Here is a 15,000-nt window from a genome sequence, read left to right as displayed (position 1 = left end):
AATGAGGGAGTGAAGGATTTATTCCATATCGTGGTTCTGATCTGTACTTTCAGACCTCCAGGGTGTGGTCCGGCCCACACACTCCTGTTTATTTCCTCGTGTGTCTCTTCCTGTGAATTTGTCGGTTTCGGCGACGTCGTTACTTCCTGTTTGAGATCGTGATTTATCTGATCCGTGAAACCAAATTTGAATCATGAATTCCCCGTTTTGTCCAAACTAAAACGCAAACATGTCACAATTGCAGCGTCTCAACGCACTCGTCATGGACGACTGTGAAGGAGGGAGTCTTTGAATGCATCACGACGAAACAAAGGTTGAATATCCTGTAATCTATTTATTTTGGCTGCAAAATATGAACTCAGAATATTGACTTCTTTACTCACAAAATTGTCCTTCGTCGTAAAAAACCCTCCAACATCTTGTCAGAGCTGTTGATCAGACGTTATGTGTCTCTGGTTCAACACCCTGATGTGAACGCGGCCTGCGACACGTTGCTCATGAGCTTAGCGCATGTTGCTAACGGCGCGCTGCAGATGTACAGCTCCGGGAAGCTAAAACAGACGTTAATAAGTTCAGTTTCTGCACAGGAAACACTCAAAGAAGATGCCATCAGAGTCTGTGCACCCCCACTTTGAGCTAAAGGTCTTGAGAGTCAGTCTTCATGTTGAGAACCTCTTTCAGCTGAAACCTCACATAGAGATTTGTTCTTTATCTCAGTGAGTCTGTTCCATCACTTTACTGGACACAAAGGCTTTAAAATCCAGGCTTTACAAATATATTTGTGATTTTGTTTTACATTTACATAAATCCTCACTGAGGCTGATCTGAGCTCGATAAAACCGGATTCTCACTTTGTCACTTAGCGAGGAAAGACTCGTCGTCTCGCCTGCGTTACGGACGCCGAGTGTCCGCTTTGGGACGGCGTCCGCGCCGACGCTGGCGGCGTGTCTTAATGCCGCGGATTACAGTCGGCACGCGGCGCCAAACCGCAGCGTAGCAGCTCGCCGCCCTGCCAGGCCCAGACCACGAGCTTCCCCAGAGGCACAGCGGCAGCTGCTGTGACAGCCTCACACACACACACACACACACACACACACACACACATGATACATACATTTCATCCAACTTCTGTTTCTTCTTTCTATCTGGTAGTGTTGCAGAACATTCAAGGTGAAGTGCAGGACCAGTTTTGTTGCATTCAGGAGATCTTTGTCTCTCTCTGCTTGTCGTTTCCAGACGGCGTGTTTGTGTGTTCGGCATTGAGCTTTGTGTTTAGATTTTTCTTATGGCAGCCGAGGCTCGTTTGGTATGTGTGTTGTTGTGAGCGTGTGGAGGTGTGCAGGTCGTCTGCATGGACCCGGCTGCTGCAGGTGAAATATATAGAAATAAATATAGAAATATCTAGAGTTATGTCGAGCTGTGTGTCGTTATCTGAGGTTCAAGAGGGATTCTTTGCTGTGAATCATTAAAAACAGACACTATGAAGGTAGAGTTGTGTCTTTTTTAACCGAGCAAATTTCTTCTTTGAAATTAAATTGTTTCCAAATCTTTGCTCTCAATTCCAAAAAATGCTCTCTCATAAAACTAAAAAACGCTGTAAAAAAAAAACACGCAGGTGTTTTTTTTTAGAGGGTTTTTTTTATTAGAGCGTTTTTTTTTAGAGCGTTTTTTTTTTTTTAGAGCGACTCTTTTTTTGGGGATTTTTTTTTTGTTTTTTTGAAGGGTTTATTTTCTTTTACAGCGTTTTTTTTTGTAGCGTTTTTTTTTACAGCGTTGTTTTTTTATTTTTGGAGCGAATTTTTTTTTGGGAGTTTTTTTTTTTTTGGAGTGTTTTTTTCTTTTAAAGCGTTTTTTTTTTTTTTTTTTTACAGTGTTGTTTTTTGTTTTTTTTTACAACGTTTTTTTTTTACAGCGTTTTTTTTGTTGATGTTTTTAGTTTTCAGAGGGTTAATTTTTTTTGGCGAGAGCAATTTTTGGAATTGAGAGCAAATATTTGGAAACAATTTACTTTCCAAAAAGAAATTTGCTCGGGTAAAAAAGACACAAATCTGCCTTCATAGATACCACAGTGGTGTGCTGTTGGAACTGCCAGCTGATGACATCATCACATTGATCTGGACTCATTGGGTCAGAGCTGCTACTCGCCCGTGGCTTCGCAGTAGTTATTGTAACGGCCACAGAGCGGCGGCGTCTCAGCTCGCTGCTCTACAGGAGCTTCAGAGGGAAACTGCGCGTCACCTCAGCAGGTGCTGGACGGACCAGACGGGTTCTGCAACGCAGCGTCTGCCACGTTGTGTTTGTGAAACGCAGCCTCGGGGGGGAAGAGACGCGACGCGTCCGGACACAGCGAGACGCTCCAGGTCGGATGTGAATTAAGAGATTAAAACATTCCAATTAAATCACAGCTCTTTCGCCCTGGAGGGGAATAGATGGAGGACGTGAAGTCATCCATTCCAGCAGTGAGACGAGCGCCAGAACAAACAAGTTCACCACCTCCTCCGGTCCGGAGGCGGGTCCACCGGGCAGGAAGTGACTTCCTCTCCGTCACGATGAGGTCGTTCAGATCGTCAGGATGGATGTGCTGCCGGGTCAACGCTCCTCCGCTTCACACGGTTCTGTTGCAACCTGAAAGCAACACAACTCTACTTCAGCTGCAGGGCGACAGCGAAGTAGAGTTGTGTTGCTTTCAGCAGGTTAATAATCCATTCAGAGATTATATTCTCGATTAACCGTTGAATCGGATAAAGCTTTTTTTTTCTTGAAGCATTAATTTGCAAACTTTTATTACAAAAACAGACTGACAGTTAAAAAATATTAACAATAAAGAATTTTATAAAAATAAAGAAATACAAATAAATAAAAAAGATTTGTTTGAATGTCAGAACTTGTTCACTTCACTCACAGACACACACACACACTCACACTGACAGACACACACACACACACACACACACTGACAGACACACACACATACACACACACACACACACTCACAAACACACATACACACACTGACAGACACACACACACACACAGAAACACACACTCACACAAACACACACTCACAAACACACACAGACACTCTCCCACACATACACACACACAAACACACACACAAACACACACACAGAAACACACACACTCAAACACACACTCACAGACACACACTCACAAACACACACTCACAGACACACACACACTCACACACAAACACACTCACACACACACAAACACTCACAGACACACACACTGACAGACTCACACAGACACACACACACTCATAGACTCACACAGACACACATACACACACAAACACACACCCACAGACACACACATATACACAGACTCACACACTCACAGACACACACACTCACAGACACACACACACACACACACACACTCTTCATTAAGACGTTATCTAACCCGACAGCGCGGCTCAAACTCGGGGAATGAACGACTAGCTAGCGAGCTAACGACAACGGTTAGCCTAGCTGCTAGGTCGTCGTAGCAGCTAGGCTAACCACGCAGCGTCATACGAGAGACACAACGAGCTGCTGAAGCTCTGCAGCTTCTGTCTGCAGCTCAACTTGTTTGTTCAACGCTCACACGTCTTCACGCCGTAATAATCGCACAACCAATCGATAATGAAATTGGTTGCCAACTTTCTGAATAATCGATTTTATGGCTTCGTTGTTTTTAGATGACGGTCTTGTGTGTAAAGGTTTGTAACGTTCCAAACCTTCTCCTCCTCCAGGCTCACCTCTCCTCCTGTTTGCCAACCGGCGCGACGTGCGCTTGGTGGACGCCGATGGCGTGCGCGGCGAGTCGGCCATCGTGGTCAGCGACCTGGAGGACGCGGCGGCGGTGGACTTCCTGTACTCCGAGGGCCTGATATTCTGGACGGACGTCAGCGAGGAGGCCATCAAGCAGACGCACTGGAACCAGTCGTCCAACTGTGAGCCGCGACTCTGCCGCTAGCAGTCACTGTTAGCTCGTTTTCCTTCTTCTCACTGTGTGTGTGTGTGTGTGTGTGTGTGTGTGTGTGTGTGTGTGTGTGTTTGCAGCCCTGAAGGAGGCGCTGGGAACCGGCCAGACCGTGGTGGTGTCGGGGCTGGACAGTCCTGACGGGCTGGCCTGCGACTGGCTGGGCCGGAAGCTCTACTGGACGGACTCGGAGACCAATCGGATCGAAGTGGCCAACCTGGACGGCTCCTCCAGGAAGGTTCTGTTCTGGATGGACCTGGACCAGCCCAGAGCCATCGCCCTCAACCCCGCGCAAAGGTAGCGCCGACACGCCGCTAACCGCGCGCATAGCCGCTAGGCTATGGAGGTAGATTTGTGTCTTTTTTACATGAGCAAATTTCTAGTTTGTAAGTAAAATATCTCCAAATATTTGCTCAAAAAAAAAAAAACGCTCTCTTTTTTGGTTGAGAGCAAATTTTCTTTTTTTTTGTTGAGCAAATTTCTTTTTTTGAGAGCATTTTTTTTTTTTTAATTGAGAGCAAAGATTTGGAGATAATTTACTTACAAACTAGAAATTTGCTCGGGTAAAAAAGACACAAATCTACCTCCATACTAGTCCTGAGAGAGAGAGAGAGAGAGAGAGAGAGAGAGAGAGAGAGAGAGAGAGAGAGAGGGAGAGGGAGAGAGAGAGAGAGAGAGAGAGAGGGAGAGAGAGAGAGAGAGAGAGAGAGAGAGAGAGAGGGAGAGAGAGAGAGAGAGAGAGCTGGATCCATCGAGAGATGCTGGAGGAGACGTCTGTTTGCTCCCTCTGTGGTTTGACCTCATGCTGACCTCTCTCTCTCTCTCTCTCTCTCTCTCTCTCTCTCTTTCCTGTTGACTTATGGTTGTTCACCCTGATGGCGTACAGGCGTCTCTAACCATGACTTCTGCAGACGTTGTGTAGCGACCGTGTTTAACATTTTGGAAACCGTGCACGAAAATCTTCCGGCGCCCATTTTAATACCCAGCATGCCCCATTCAGACAATCTCTTGGCATGAAATACGTAGTTTTTTTTTCCATTTCGGAACCGAGCGACAGCTCAAGTTGGTTCAAGTGTGTTTCAAGAAAGTCAGTTTAGTTGAATTAGTTAGTTAATAAACAAATATTTATGATGTCATCATGTTGATATTTTGAGTCAAGAGGACCTGATGCACGCAATGAGGAAGTGCGTTTAAAAAAACTCAAATGCTTCGAGTTCATCATCCTCAGGTCTGATTTAACACATTTAAACAGCTCAACTGCTCCAAACCCTCATGAGCAGAGAAACGATGGAGTCAAAAAATATTATGGGATGCTTAATCTTTCTGAAGAGGTGCAGCATCGCTCTGTGGCACGACGGGAAGGCAACAAACATACAATTTAAAAAACTCAGGGAGCAATCCAGGAGTCATCTTTTCATCCGATTCTTGACTTTTGATCAAATTTATGTAGAATTTAATTTATTAAATTATTATTATTAATTTTTTAATGGCAAGAAGTTGCAGATTCTTCAGAGACGAGGACAACGGGCTCTGGTATCAAAGTCATATGAGCTGTGGAACACTTAGGGTCACCTTATTGAGGCACCCATGGGTGGGAACAAGGCACCCGTATACTCAAGGTAACCTTAGAGGTCTTTACCGCGATAACACACACGTGTTGGTTTAGCACACGCGTGTGTTAGTCCCCAACAAACACACTTTATGTTTAATGCTCTTCTTTTGAAGAACGTGTGATGAAAACTACGGTGACCTGCTGAGTGATGGACTGTGTGTTGTTTTGTAGGAGTCACACACACAATCACAGAGCACACACACACACACACACACACACACACACACACACTCTCTCTCTCTCTCTCTCTCTCTCTCTCTCTCTCTCTCTCTCTCTCTCTCTCTCTCTCTCTCTCTCTCCTTCTCTGTAATTGTCTCGTCCTCGTTGCCGGCCAAAGGAATGCCGATCTCATTCATTCATTCTAAACTGTAGGTACACACACATTATGTTGGGACACACACACACACACACACACACACACACACAATGCCACTGCATTTAATAAGCAGCATTCAAACCAATAACTATTGGTTGTGTGACAGGCTGATTTATTGTTGAACTGTTGGTGTAGTTTCTCTGGTACTGCACCCGTTCACCCGTTCACCCGTTCACCCGTTCACTCTTCTGTTTGTTTCCTGGATGAAATGCACAACAGCTCATTCACTGAGAATCATGATAACATTGATTGTAGATTAATCGTGAAACACAATGCATGAGAAGACAAAGACGTGACGCGTGCAGGAGGAAGAACCAAAGCCTTTGAGATGTGTAGACGATGAGATCACACCAGGAAGGAAAACATGAACACCTCAGAGTAAAAACTACCTTAAAATCCTTTTGTTATGCCGAGCTGAAGCGTCGTTTCATTGCTGTGCCCCCTGCAGCTACATGTACTGGACGGACTGGGGGGAGGAGCCCCGGATCGAGCGGGCCGGGATGGACGGCAGCAACAGGTACTGTAGCGCCGCGGCCGCCTCCAGCTAGCCGGCCGCCAGGAAGAGGCTGAACACGGTGTGTGTCTCCCAACAGGAAGGTCATCGTGGTGGAGGACATCTACTGGCCCAACGGGCTGACCATCGACCTGGTGGAGCAGAAGCTGTACTGGGCCGACGCCAAACTCAGCTTCATCCACAGAGCGAACCTGGACGGATCGGCACGGTGAGGGAAAAAGCCTCCTTTTCATAGCTGAGCTTAAGTTAAGGGGTTTCCTTTGTAAAGATAAGGGAGCGGCCTGGCTGTACGCAGCAGACTCTGCAGACAGAAGCAGACGGAGCGACGGGATGAAATATCTTCCCCCAGAGCACCAGAGCGAGGGGGGGCGGGGGGGGGCTAGTCGTAATGATGCTAGCAGAGCTCTGGCAGAAGGAGAGCGTCTTCACTTTTAGTTATTGGTGCCTTAAAATACTTGACTTGACCGTCTGAACTCAGTTTGCAGACTTCACTCCCTTCACGGCTTGTTTCTCAGAATCGTGACTTCTAATGATGTAAAAGAAGGGAAAAGTAAGTGTGTGTGTGTGTGTGTGTGTGTGTGTGTGTGTGTGAGTGTGTGTGTGTGCTTTCCCTTTGTCCTGGCAACAGACATGCTATAGAAGAAAAATATAGATATGAAGATGAACATGTTGTAGAACTCTTAATGAGCATAATGTACTAAATGAACATCGTGCTGTATAGAAGAAGACTAGAAACTAGAGATTGAGACATAAACTCATGTTTACAATGTTTACTGAGGGAATACATCAAGAGAGAAGTAGAGTCACTTATATAGACTTCTATACAACCAGAGGAGTCGCCCTCTAGTGGTCAGGAGAGAGAATGCAGCTTTAACACATGAAGCATAGACTTCTATACAACCACAGGAGTCGCCCCTAGTGGTCAGGAGAGAGAATGCAGCTTTAACACATAAAGCATAGACTTCTATACAACCATAGGAGTCGTCCCCTGGTGGTCAGGAGAGAGAATGCAGCTTTAACACATGAAGCATAGACTTCTATACAACCAGAGGAGTCGCCCCCTGGTGGTCAGGAGAGAGAATGCAGCTTTAACACATGAAGCATAGACTTCTATACAACCAGAGGAGTCGCCCCCTGGTGGTCAGGAGAGAGAATGCAGCTTTAACGCATGAAGCATAGACTTCTATACAACCAGAGGAGTCTCCCCCTGGTGGTCAGGAGAGAGAATGCAGCTTTAACACATGAAGCATAGACTTCTATACAACCAGAGGAGTTGCCCCCTGGTGGTCAGGAGAGAGAATGCAGCTTTAACACGTGAAGCATAGACTTCTATACAACCAGAAAAGTCATAATAAGACATGAAATGAAGATACAGAACAGTTCAAATACAGTTTTGAGATCCCTTATTAAAACGTGGAAGGATCAGCAAGAAATTCTTTTCGACTTCATCCCAACGGAGAAAATGGAGGAGGGGAAAAGAAAAATAGCTGCACAGAAAGAGTGAAAGAAAAATAGAGAGAGTATGAGAGGATTGTCCAACACAAACAGAGCTGTGGTCTGGAGGCCCCAGTGAAAACACACACACACACACACACACACACACACACACACACACACACACACACATCTCTCTCACAGCTCAATCTGTCCTCTCCTTCCTATGTTCAACCTTCGATTCTCTTCGTGTCTCTGCAGTTGCCAGATAACTGTGACAACTTTGTATGACCCATCGTCCCCAACCAAGCTAGCTAGCCAAGTAGTGGACAGCTGGCTAGTTAGCTTGCTTGCTAATTCCGTCACAAAAATCGGCAAGAAAATGAGCCGGAAGTGGGCTGGCAGGAAAGAACAAGCTAGCTAACTAGCCATCCGTCTGCGGGCTGCGACAACACGTCACGAGCCGGCAGTGGGCTGGCAAAAAAGAACAAGCTAGCTCGCCAACTAGCTAACTTGCTATCTAGCCATCTGTCTGCGGGCTGCGACATCACGTTACAAGCCGGCAGCGGGCTAGCAGAAAAGAACAAGCTTGCTAGCTATCTAGCCATCCGTCTGTGAGCTGTGATAACACGTTACGGGCCGGACAGCAAGCTGGCAGAAAAGAACAAGCTAGCTAGTTAACTAGCTAACTAGCCATCCGTCTGCGAGCTGCGACAACACGTCACGAGCCGGCAGTGGGCTGGCAATAAAGAACAAGCTAGCTCGCCAACTAGCTAACTAGCTAAGTAGCCATCCGTCTGTGTGCTGTGACATCGCGTTACAAGCCGTCAGTGGGCTGGCAGGAAAGAACAAACTAGCTAACTAGCTAAGTAGCCATCCGTCTGTGGGCTGTGACATCGCGTTACAAGCCGTCAGCGGGCTGGCAGGAAAGAACAGACTAGCTAACTAGCTAAGTAGCCATCCGTCTGCGGGCTGCGACATCACGTCACAAGCCGGCAGCGGGCTAGCAGAAAAGAACAAGCTAGCTAGTTAGCTAGCTAACTAGCCATCTGTCTGCGAGCTGCGACAACACGATGACACACTGACGTGTTGTCATCGCAACAGCTAACTAAAATCGCTTTTCCCTCCCACGAGTCACAATTGCAGTTCAATGTTCGCTCTACTCTGTTCTATTTTAGTGTTTTTCTATTGTTTTTTTGCGTGTACACTTATTAATAATGCACCTCGACCTGCTTCAATAGGGTAGAAGACCTGACTGTGTAACTTTTTAGGAGCTGGGTTCTTCCAGGCAGTGATACTGTAGAGAAGCTGCTGCCAGTGTGGCTAATGCCGCCGCAGCTAGCTGCTACAGTTGTGACTGGGATTAAGCCAAAGTCTAGTGGAAATGTTTTCACGCTGTTGGAAAAACGGGGTATTCTCAGATGCTGCACAACGGAGCGTTTATATGTAGCCGCAGCGCTCATTGTGTGTGTGTGAAGAAGATATGATGTTGTGTTGTGTTGTGTTGTGTTGTGTTGTGTAAAAGCTCACAGAGTCACAGGAAAGACGTGTGAGGGAGGCTTTCATGTGAATATACCTGACGGCGTGAGCCATAAAACAATGTGCCTGTTCTCCAATTAATTCAGATACACACACACACACACACACACACACACACACACACACACACACACACACACACACACACACTCAAGAGCTGAACAGAGCTTTGAAATCTGGAGTTGGTTAAATTTGTTCTTTCTTTTTTTTTCTTCTTAACCACTGTTGGCAGCTTCCATTGCTTTTACAGCACACACACACACACACACACACACACACACACACACACACACACACACACACACACACACACACACACAAAAGGGCTGAAAATGATGATTGATGAAAGCCAGTTTCTGGTGTGTTGATATTCTAAATACAAGCCTCCTTTGATCCGGCGCCTGAGTGCGTTTGTGCGAGTGTGTTTTCCTGTGAGTGATTTCTAAAGTGTGTGTGTTTTTTTTAGAAAAGAACCACTCTCTCCTGATCAAATCTATCACACACTTCTGCAGCCGTCACGCTCTTTGTAATGGTTTGGCCCTGCGGTTGCACAGAGGGAATACCTTCAACAAGCCTCCTGAACGTGCTGCCTTCATGACACTCTGCCGTCCTCATCGCTCTGGAAGGTGGTGGAGATCTACTCACGCTTACTCTTGGCCCTCCGGGTGCATCCACCGGGCCAAACGTTCACTTTTACACAAGAAATCTAACGATCAGATTGTAGTAAAAGGTCCAAAAACTAATTTGAGGACAACAACTTCACGTTTCAATTATTCTATTTTCAAAGCCTTTCCTGAAACTCTCCCTCGCTCCACAGTGTTCTGCCAAGAGGTCACGCTCTTGTGATTTTAAAGACCTAATGGCTTCCCTGAACCGCCACCCTCATGACATATTTGACACTTATATTTAAGCTTCACTGCTGATGAGCCCCAATCCTGCGTTTTGTTGTTGTCCATTGTTTTGTGCGGTTTAATGAACGTTGTGGGTTCGGGGTGAGCGGACGAGCAGCAGTCACGACGCTGTGTTGTTGTTCCTCTGACTGCTGTTTGAGGCTCCAAACGTGAGTCAATCCCCACAGACACTTGTGTCTTTACAGCAGAATTAAACATCTTTACAGTCTGTTTAGGTTTTTTATGACTATTTCTGAGTCTTGTGTTCAGCCGTCGCTGCAGAAATGTCCAATAAGAGAATCCATGAAATGTAAATGTCCTGACATTCACCCACATGTGGGTCTGTTCCTCGTGTTCAAGTCTTCATATGAACCCCAAGTCAGTTATAATACTTGTGTTTTTCATGTCATTTAAACATATATATTTTAAATGTATGTTTTAATTTTTCATTATGAGCAAGATTTGCCCAAAATCGGTCCTCGAGTGGTGCCTGAGTTTTTTCCTCCTCCATGGTTCAGGGTCTTACCAACATCCCACATGCTAATAACTCACCTTCCTGGAAAGGTTTGGACCTAAAGAACCAGAATCTGCAACAAACAGCACTGCGAATCAAAGCTTTGACATATTGGGAAGGTGTTTTAGTCAAAAAGAAAAGTGTCGTAGTGAAGTTTCTATTTTAAAAAAAGAGAATTGTTTTCTCAAAAATGAGGCGCTGAGGGGTGACAACACGTTATGGTATTAATCCTCATTTTTGTGTTTGTATTGCACCTTTTTTAACTATTTAAAACAACACCCAGCCCCATGTGGGTGCATGGGGAAGGTTGCCTTCAGGCTGGTGGCTCTGCATGCATTTTATTCTGGGTTTGGCGTGTCAGTGCTGCTTTGTCTTACAGCACAGTCAAGTGCAAAAGACCAGTATTGAGTAGGTGGACAACTCATTTGTGAAGAGGCGCGTGATCCTCCATGGCACACGAGTGGCTCCTCTGACTCTTCCTTCCCGCCTGCAGTGAGACGGTGGTGGAGGGCACCCTGACGCATCCTTTCGCCCTGACGCTGTCCCAGGAGACCCTGTACTGGACCGACTGGCAGACCCGCTCCATCCACGCCTGCAACAAGCACAGCGGGGACAAAACCAGAGAGATCCTCAGTGGGATCTACTCTCCCATGGACATCCAGGTGCTGGAGTCGTACCGGCAGCCGAACAGTGAGTCAGAGGCCGTGTTTCTGCTTAATGTGCAGGACACATGCAGGATGCTAATCATGTGTTCTCCGCCTCTCTTCCTCTCTGCGTCGCTGCAGTCCAGACGCCCTGCAGCGACCACAACGGCGGCTGCAGCCACCTCTGCCTCCTCTCTCCGGTGCAGCCGTTCTACAGCTGCGCCTGTCCCACCGGGGTCCAGCTGAAGCCGGATGGGAAGACGTGCAAACCAGGTACGGACCCTATTTACACCCGTGTGACCCGCAAGTCTGAAGAGACCAGGTCTGTTCAAACTGATTATGAAACCTGAATGGATGAAATCAAAGCTAAACTCTAGATTGAGTCTGAGAGGACAGAATTAAGACGCCATTGAGAACAATTTAGCGCTCAAGTAAACAATTAAATCATACTGACAGCAACCAGATTACATGAACGACGATGCAGGGACACAACAGGGTGTGAAAAAGTGTTTCTTTTTCCACCGGACGACGCGATTGAGGCGGCGCGAGTTTAAATTTTCCAACTCTGAGCGCAGACATGATGGAGTTTGATGTTCCCACGTTTCTGGGACTTAAAGCATAAAGCAGAACGAGAGGTTGTTTCCTCGATGGGTGCTCACCTGTTGAAAACTGTGGAAATTAATTCCAATACTTGTGTTTATTGTTTGTATTTGTTCAGCAAAGTCTTAAGAAAAAAATGTATATCTGCCACATCCAGCATGATATGAGCCAGATTCCCCCAAAAAGCCTCCTGGAGCATCAATAAGACACCTTTATGGAAAGATTAGGACCTAAAGAATCAGAACCTGCAACAAAAATCACAATAAAACAAAGTCTTGTCCTGTTAGGAAGGAGCTTCAGTCAAGAAACTGTGTTGCTCGGTTCAAAAATGGAAAGATTACCTATTTTATGCCGAAAGATTGTCTGAATGGGGCATGCTGGGTATTAAAATTGGAGCGGGAGGATTTTCCAAATGGTTAGGGAGACAGAGGATACATTATACAACATTTACATGAAATATAAATACAACTGCCTTCTTCTCTTGTGTCTACAGAATGAATGCGATGCGTTAAGTTGAGGCTTCGCTCTGCGACCGGCTGCAGCCGAGCGGTTGTGTTAGTGCAGAGGATTGTGTAGTGTGTAGTGTGTAGTGTGTCGCTATTGTCTGGATGTGCGATGCCGTGTCCCGGCGTGGAGCGCATCAGCTTGAGAACAAGTTATTAAAAACCCCACCTCTCTGACCGAGCGGCCCGCCATGTTGATTCCCACGCTGCTGAAACAAAAGACCCTTCTTCTGCACAAACACACAACACACAACACACGACACACAACACACAGCACACAACACACAACACACAGCACTGGGCTGCGGCGCGTCTGCGTCTGTGAGGCTGTGAACGCTTCCAACCTGACCGAAGCATGCCAACCAATCACTTAGCCACTGTCGACAATAAAAAAAACACAATGCTCTATTGTGTCAGCCTGCAGTCCGTGTGTGTGTGTGTGTGTGTGTGTGTGTGTGTGTGTGTGTGTGTGTGTGTGTGTGTGTGTGTGTGTCTGTCTGTCTTTGTGTCCGAGCTTCTAATTTGTTTTGCTTGGCTGGTTAAATTGAAGCCGTTTGTTATTATGCTGGCAGCCGAGCGTGTGTGTGCGTGTGCGTGTGCTAGAGATTGTGTGTGTTTGTGTGTGTGTGTGTGTGTGTGTGTGTGTGTGTGTGTGTGTGTGCGTGAGAGAGACTGTCTGTCAGGGGTCTCTAAGTGTCTCAGAATGAAGTGGAGCGAAGTGAAGAGTGAATCTCGGACGCTTCCTCTCGACAACTTTCACCGTCGGATCTGATTGGTCCGAGCTGAGCGACGCCGGCTTGTGATTGGTTGTTAAGTCACAGCTGGAAGAGAGAGGCGGAGACATTTACAGGAAGTAGAACTATGTGGTCTGTCTGACGTCATCGTTTAGATATTGTTCTGCGTCGTGAATAATGAGGGAACCTTTGAATTACAGATCATTTGTGGTCTTTGTTGGTGCTTTTTGTTTGTTTTATTATATTTAATATACAAAAACGTGAAAAGGTAGAAGCAAAACATGCTTATATATTTATATCCTAAATTATTATCATCTAAAACAGATAATTAATTTAAAATAAAGAAGAAAATATTTACACCTGAATTTCTGTGTAAGTTATTTTATCGGCTTTGTGTCTGATTGAAAATGAGAGAGAGAGAGAGAGAGAGAGAGAGAGAGAGAGAGAGAGAGAGAGAGAGAGAGAGAGAGAGAGAGAGAGAGAAAGAGAGAGAGAGAGAGAGAGAGAGAGAGGGAGAGACAGACAGAGGGGGGAGAGAGAGAGAGAGAGGGAGAGAGAGGGAGAGAGACAGACAGAGGGGGGAGGGAGGGAAGGAGAAAGACATAGAGAGGGAGAGAGGGGGAGAAAGAGAGAGGGAAGGAGGGAGACAGAGAGGGGGGAGAGAGAGAGAAAGGGAGGGAGGGAGGGAAGGAGGGTAGGAGAGAGACAGAGAGAGAGAGAGACGGAGAGAGGGGGGAGAAAGAGAGAGGGAGGGAGGGAGGGAGAGAAAAGAGAGGAGAGAGAGAGAAAGTGGAGAGAGAGAGAGTCTTTGAACTCTGTATTAGGCTCTTCAGAGTCAGAGGTGTGAGAGACGGAGGAGAAGAAGGAGGAGAAGAAGGAGAAGAAGGAGAAGAAGGAGAAGAAGGAGGAGAAGAAGGAGGAGAAGAGCAGTTAATTGTGTCCCAGGAGGTTCGTCCTGTTCAGTCCAGCAGCTTGAACCTGGTGGAGGAGCCCGGGGGCTCGATCCCTTTGTTCCAGACGGGAAAGAAGTGATGAACAGGAGAGCTCACGCAGACAGAGAGGCTTCTGGACTGGTGTCTGTAGAACATTATTATTATTATCATTATCATTATTATCATTATTATCATTATTAGTAAGGGTGTGTGTTGCTGCACAGTAATTGTTACATTATCCTGCAGTGTAAGTGGTACATGGACTGTACTTGTTTCTTACACTCAAGCGCTTTAACAGGACATGACATCATTCACTCATTCACACACTGGTGGGAGGAGCCAACATGTATTTTTGCATATCTTCTTAAATATGTCACTATAACCCCTGGTCATGATTTGTGATTGAAAAGGGTTTAAAATAAACTTTTCATTTCAATATGTGAAGTACAACTTGGAGGAGATCTTACTACACTGGAGTGCTTTCTTTGTGTAGTACTTTGTACTTTGTACTCCACTGTCTTTCAGAAGGAGGTGTTGTACCTTTCACATTCATTCCACAGCTGGAGTTTCTTCTAACTGTTCACATCAAGCTTGTCCAGCATATGATAAGCTCGTAACATATTCTGCATTGTTACAGATTAAACCAGGTATCAGACGTCACATCATCGCACATTCAACATCAACACAGAAGCACAGATTCCAGAAAAGACCTTTGTTTTGTGAG

The 15,000-nt window shown here is 46.0% G+C and overlaps 1 protein-coding gene across 1 annotated transcript in view; it reads left to right on the top strand.

The window, feature by feature from the left end:
* lrp5 (low density lipoprotein receptor-related protein 5) overlaps window positions 1–15,000 on the top strand; it is a 57,805-nt gene that overhangs the window by 5,506 nt on the left and 37,299 nt on the right. The window contains exons 2-7 of the mRNA XM_068602650.1: window positions 3,755–3,955; window positions 4,065–4,281; window positions 6,421–6,489; window positions 6,566–6,694; window positions 11,357–11,553; window positions 11,649–11,780. Coding sequence (XP_068458751.1) covers window positions 3,755–3,955; window positions 4,065–4,281; window positions 6,421–6,489; window positions 6,566–6,694; window positions 11,357–11,553; window positions 11,649–11,780 — 945 coding nt within the window. The remainder of the gene's footprint in view (window positions 1–3,754; window positions 3,956–4,064; window positions 4,282–6,420; window positions 6,490–6,565; window positions 6,695–11,356; window positions 11,554–11,648; window positions 11,781–15,000) is intronic.

This window comes from Clinocottus analis, unplaced genomic scaffold (assembly GCF_023055335.1).
Source record: "Clinocottus analis isolate CAN_PGR_092001 unplaced genomic scaffold, fCliAna1.0.p SCAF_6, whole genome shotgun sequence".
NCBI lineage: Eukaryota > Metazoa > Chordata > Actinopteri > Perciformes > Cottidae > Clinocottus > Clinocottus analis.
This window is presented reverse-complemented; position numbering and strand designations above follow the sequence as displayed.